Genomic DNA, 6,000 nt, shown 5'->3' with positions numbered 1-6,000 from the left:
TTCTTGGCAAGCATTTCACTTTCAGTTACTGCAACACACTGCTTATAATCATCAACATAAGTAGCATATACCACAGATGTATTAAAAAATTTCTAGCATGTCTGATGAAAAATTATATGTTCATATATACATAAATCAAGGATAAGTACGACCCAAGAATTTTCATATGTTCTGTTTAACATCTCAAAAGTGTATGACTAATGCCGAACAAAATCAAGTAGACCAATATTCTTTATATTTAACATTTTCATCCTGGTACATTAGTACTGGATATAATGTGTCAGTAGGTATATTTCGCTCCCAAACCACACCGCCAGTATGGTATATTTACATATGAATAATGAGAAGACTTCATTTGTATTGGTTATTTCAATCTTACCATTGATTTTTAGGATTAAAATTGATCAGTTGTTTGAGAATTGCTTCGATATTGCCATTAAACCACAATTATTTTAAGCAAAAATGGATGGTGGCAGGCAGTGGAATTCAGGTGTTTCGTCCCACTTTTGACTCGTCAGCTGGATGTACTTGCAAAAGCTAATGGCCATCTGAAATCAATAGCTAAATGGATAACGCGACTCAGTCAGTCAGTCAGTTACAACGTAGAACTTCGTACGTACGTACATCAGTTCGAGTTGCCATACCACATTAGCACAGAGATGAAGTTGTCGATTCAAATCCCATATTGGTAGAAGTAGTAAGAGTATAAGCATTAATGTGAAAGATTAGGGTTTGAAGATGTTATTGAAATAAATTTGGAAAGAGAAAAAGGATACAGACATGAAGAATTCAGATTAGAATTTGGTAGAACACAAGGAGTGGATGCACCTTCGCCATTGCAAACGATTTTGAGCCATGTCATTCAAGGTCTCTAACCATCGGTTGCTATCATCTCGCGAATCACAACCAGGTAGTCTACACCTACCAACATGGCCCAGTCCAATTGTCAGTGACTTCATGGATTTATGCCATGTTTTGGTCTGGCCGCCCCTAGCTTTCTTCCAACCTGCTCCTACACCATAAAGCATTGCACGTCGGGGCAGTCGGTGGTTGGGCATACGTAACACGTGTCCCAGCCATCTCAACTGATGAAGTTTCAGTACTTCATCAATCGATTTGCCATCCTTACCTAGTACCCGTTTCCTAACATCTGCATTACTTACCCGGTGGTCCCAGGATATACGAGCAATGCGTCGAAGACACCTATGATCGAACACTAGTAGCCTACGAATATCCTCTACTCTTATCGGCCATGTTTCACTGCCATAAAGTAGGACGGAACGGACTGCTGCACAGTAAACCCGTCCTTTTGTTGCTAGACGGATATCTCGCCTACGCCATAAATGACGCAAGTTGGCGAAAGCTAGACGAGCCTTCTGTATCCGTGCTGAGATTTCGTCACACACCAGACCACAAGGACTGATGAGACTCCCAAGATAAGTGAAGCTGTCAACACGCTCAACTACTTCACTCCCTATCATTAGTTCAGGTGTCGATGCAACCCAATCCTGAAGTAACATTTTGCACTTCGAGGGAGAGAATCGCATCCCGAACATGCCTGCATTGTTGCTTATAGTGGTCAGAAGACTCTGCATTTTGTCAGAGTCTTCACCGAATAAAACTATGTCGTCGGCGTATTCTAAGTCAACAAGTGAGCCTCCTGGTAAAAGTTCAACTCCAGGAGATTGAGATGATGAAAGTGATACCTCTAAAAGCATGTCAACGACAAAGTTAAACAAGAATGGAGAGAGTGGACAGCCCTGACGAACACCACTTGAGGTAATCAATTCTGATGACAGTTCGCCATAGGCTCTAACTCGACCAGTTATGTTCGAGTAGAGAGCCTTTATGAGGTTAATGTACTTCTTTGGTACTCCTTTCACTGACAAACACTGCCATAGAACCTCACGATCCACGGAGTCAAATGCCGCCTTAAGGTCAAGAAATACTACGATTGTGGGACGTCTGAATGTATGTCTATGTTCTAGGACCTGACGTAGAGTGAATATCTGGTCTATGCAACCACGTCCAGGTCGGAAACCAGCCTGGTTTTCTCTAGTCTGCTCTTCACGAGCTTTGGTTAGGCGTCCAAGTATTATTGAAGCTAATATTTTAGACACTATATTAGTCAAACTGATCCCTCTGTGATTGTCACAGGAGGACTTTTGTCCTTTCTTATAGACTGGCACAATCAGTGATTGGGACCAGTCAGATGGAATTACGTCCAGTTCCCAGATTCTACCTAAGACCTCAGTCAATCTCGCTGCTAGTACTGGACCACCATCCTTAAAAATCCCAGGGGACAACCTGTCAGGGCCTGCGGCTCTCCCTCGCTTCAGATTTCCTATAGCTTTTTCAACCTCGCAGAGGGTTGGAGGACTTACCTCAATTTGCCATTCAGGACGACTGGGGATCGTGGGTAACTGAAGTGTGGCTGAAGGCCAGTTGAACTGATCCCTAAAGTGTTCTGCCCATCGATCCAATCTCCTGGATTGAGAATGAATGATATGCCCGTCTTTGTCTGAGATAGTTTCGCTAATAGTTGGGTTCCTAATGCCGGTTTCTTTAATAAGTCTGAACAGCTGTCTGCTGTTACCTGTCGCCGCTGCCTTTTCCATCTCTCTTGCTTTCGCTACCCACCACTGTTCACGATCATTGCGTAGGCTTCTTATTAGCCTTTGCTTAAGCTGACTTCGCTCTTCGTTATGTTTAGAGCCAGGAGGGATGAGTTTTCGAGCATCTATCAGTGCGGTAGATGCTGCCGAGATCCATTGTTTCTCCCTGACCTTATTGCTTACCTTACTAGCGAATATCACAGCTGTTTCCACAGCTTTTCGGATGTCATACCACGCTGCTTCGGGGTGGACACAACTTACATGTCTGTCTAACTGTTTTTCCTGTTGTTCCTGAAATATATTCTTAGCTTGCTTATCATTAAGTAGAACCCTTAGAGGTTTCCCTGCAGTGTCTTTCCTACGTCCAGTAAGTCGCAGCCACCCTCTATGTTTGTTTATATTAAGAAACCTTGTTTACGGAATAATATCTTGGGTATCAAAAGAGAATGAAAGAACAAAATTCTGACGATAATTAACTAGATTCACTTGGTTGACTAACAACCTGATTAAGTTGACAGTGCCATTGTTACTCTATGACATGGATTTCTTTAAGATCATAAATAATAAATAAAAGAGAACGACGTTATATTCTATAAACTGGTCACTCACTAATACCGTTAATGAAAACCACAGATGGCATAAAGCCAGGATTACGGCACCAACTTGTAGTAGTTTTTTCCAGGAGAATTTTCTGACCACAAACACTGACACAATACTAGAAATAAACAGACACAATCCAATGTTGGATCCACATTGATATGATACTAGCCCACCAAAAAGGCAAATCGATTCAGCAAAGTAGATTATGACATTCATCCCTGTTAACTGTTGAAGTGTCATAAGTATAAAAATCGTTCGAAGCTTAGACGTTGAATCAATCAATACATAAGAAGAACCAGTGTATGACTTTGTGCTAAGATTTGATAGATCATGAGAAACATTTCCATTGATTATCAAGTTATTCCCATTTTCTTTAAAAGGTATCTCCTAAATTGAAATAAAAAAACAGTTGACAATGACATCAGTTTTTTTCTTATTTTTGACACTAACTATGAAGTTTCGTGATATTTTAAACATTGACCAAACCATTTTAAATGTGTATAACTAAAATGAAAATCAGATATACTGCTAAACTGTGCTTATAAATATACTTTAATTTCATTATATATATATATAGAACCGAATAGCTTTTTATATGATAAACTGAAGTCCGGTCCCGATCGTCGCTGCTACCTTGACGTGGTGGTTGGGCTTGCCTATCATAATGAAACAATCAAGCTATAATGGCTGGAACAATCGTTCCTCAAGGTTCTACCATGTCAGACAGGTCGGTTGAAGGGCGGTAAGACTAAAAACAGCAGACCCAAGGTCCGAAGGCGAAGTCGTACTGCTGACTGTGCAGAGGTGTGACAGCAGTAAGGTGTTTCCTGCAGACAACCAGCATAACAGAGATGCTACCTTCCCACAAGGAGGGGTAGGATTAGAAAAGGTTGACCCTAAGAATACACATCTCGCCATATCCCACGGATATCCGTCTCCGGGGGTAAGGTCCCAACAAGTACGGAGCTAACACAAAAATTACCAACAGAAAGGTTGTGTGTGACCGACCTCAAGCAGTTGTACGTTGGGTACTGCGGCCACGCTTTCAGGTCACTAAGACCACTTCTAATCCAATTTCCTTTTCAGGTATCTCCAGTAGAAACGTCTCACGGTGTGAGCAACTGGGAAATGATAACTGCCCTCGTACCTCTAACACCACTAAAGATCACTGTATTCATAATCAATCTCCCTCTTCACTTCCTGTTATTCCTCCTTCATCGACTTTCAACAGTAAACATCCTCTTTTGACTTCCTCCTAAAGTGACACAATAGCCAACGATTCTGGTGCGCGAAACACTATCGCAGGTCTACTGAAACCTCGCTTCAAACCACACATTGGAGCCTCCAACGTACGCACCATGTCAAATCAGCCAGCAGGCCTCCTTGGCTAAAACCCTAGAACCTCATTCCATTGATTTATGCTGTGTCTCCGAAACACACATACAGGATCCTAGTGTGGTCATTCACTTAACCTCACTTCGCCAAAATGGAGAGCTGACGAGATACACCCTCCTTGTATCTGGCGAACTGATGGCTAGTGTTATATCCTAGCAAAGGCATAGTACGGGTAACTTCAGGGACCTATTAATGGATGATTATCCTATATATGTTGTTATTGTATAACTATTAAGTGATTAGATTTAATCTATATATATTCATCTTATTATAAGCTCCATTTTGACCTATAAATTATTATTATACGATTTACTGTCTCTAAATGATATTCAGTTTATTGATTATTGTCTCCCACATTCACAGCCACATTTGGCTTGATCTTGTACAAATATTATTTTCTATTTTATGGTGTGATGCGGTCTGTTTGTCTGATATATAAACCAAGTATAGTGTCATTATTGTTCTGGACTCAATTGGAAGTGCTAGGCGGACAAGCGACCAATAATGACGCTAGACTGCTCATACCGGTCGAACGTCATTGATTTGGCACAGTACTAAGATTGGAAAAGTCGTATTCCGACTGATGGATAAATAACGTGATAAAAGCCGGACATAAAATCACAAATTGGAGACAGCCTATTTTTTAAATTCATAACAGCTAGTTCTTGTGGACTTGTATGTGTAGGCATAGCACTAAGTACGAGGGCAGAACAAGCACTATTAGAGTGGATCTTTGTTAACAGTCGCCTATGTGCTGTCCGGCCAAACGGCTCTGTAAGAATCCAGAAGGATAGGGACACACCTCGTTGTCTTTTCGTAGTTTCTGCCTACAGTCCCACTGACTACAGACTGGAGGAAGTGAAAGATTACTTTTACAGAAAGCACTCTGAACTTCTTCATAAAGTTAAGCGCTCAGACATAGCACTCGTAGTAGGTGACGTTAATGCCCGATTAGGTAGCTTAAACCAAACAGAAAGTCATTTAGGTAGGTATTTTAGTATTCCAGCTCAGCGAACAAATAATGGTGATTGTCTGTTGCAACTATGCTCACACATTCGTTTATTTTTAGCAAACACTAGTTTTAAGCATAAGGAGAGACAGCCTGAAAGGAACATTGAAGTAGATCCCCCGACTCTAGCTGAAGTTCAAAAGGCTATAGCTAATCTGGAACGAGGAAGAGCACTTGGTCCAGATGGATTGGCTCCACAGGCCTTTAAGTATGGTGGTCCAATTTTAGGCATTATGTTGACTAATATTTTAGCTAAAATCTGGGAGTTGGACGTAATCCTGTCTGACTGCTCACAACCTCCGATTGTCCCAATATATAAGAAGGGGTCAAAATCATCCTGTGACAACCGTAGAAGGATTAATTTGACTAATACAGCATCTG

At 41.2% G+C, this 6,000-nt stretch overlaps 1 protein-coding gene across 1 annotated transcript in view; it reads right to left on the bottom strand.

The window, feature by feature from the left end:
* Positions 1 to 3,015: 3,015 nt before the first annotated feature.
* Positions 3,016 to 6,000, bottom strand: part of Smp_156040 (putative sugar transporter) — a gene marked incomplete at both ends in the record, with an annotated part of 61,650 nt that continues 58,665 nt past the window's right edge. The window contains 2 exons of the mRNA XM_018796476.1: positions 3,016 to 3,024; positions 3,225 to 3,602. Of these exons, the coding sequence (XP_018651614.1) occupies positions 3,016 to 3,024; positions 3,225 to 3,602 (387 nt within the window). The remainder of the gene's footprint in view (positions 3,025 to 3,224; positions 3,603 to 6,000) is intronic.

The sequence above is a fragment of the Schistosoma mansoni genome, chromosome 4, assembly GCF_000237925.1.
Source record: "Schistosoma mansoni strain Puerto Rico chromosome 4, complete genome".
Classification (NCBI taxonomy): domain Eukaryota; kingdom Metazoa; phylum Platyhelminthes; class Trematoda; order Strigeidida; family Schistosomatidae; genus Schistosoma; species Schistosoma mansoni.
The sequence above is the reverse complement of the archived record's forward strand: the minus strand, read 5'-3'. Positions and strand labels throughout refer to the sequence as shown.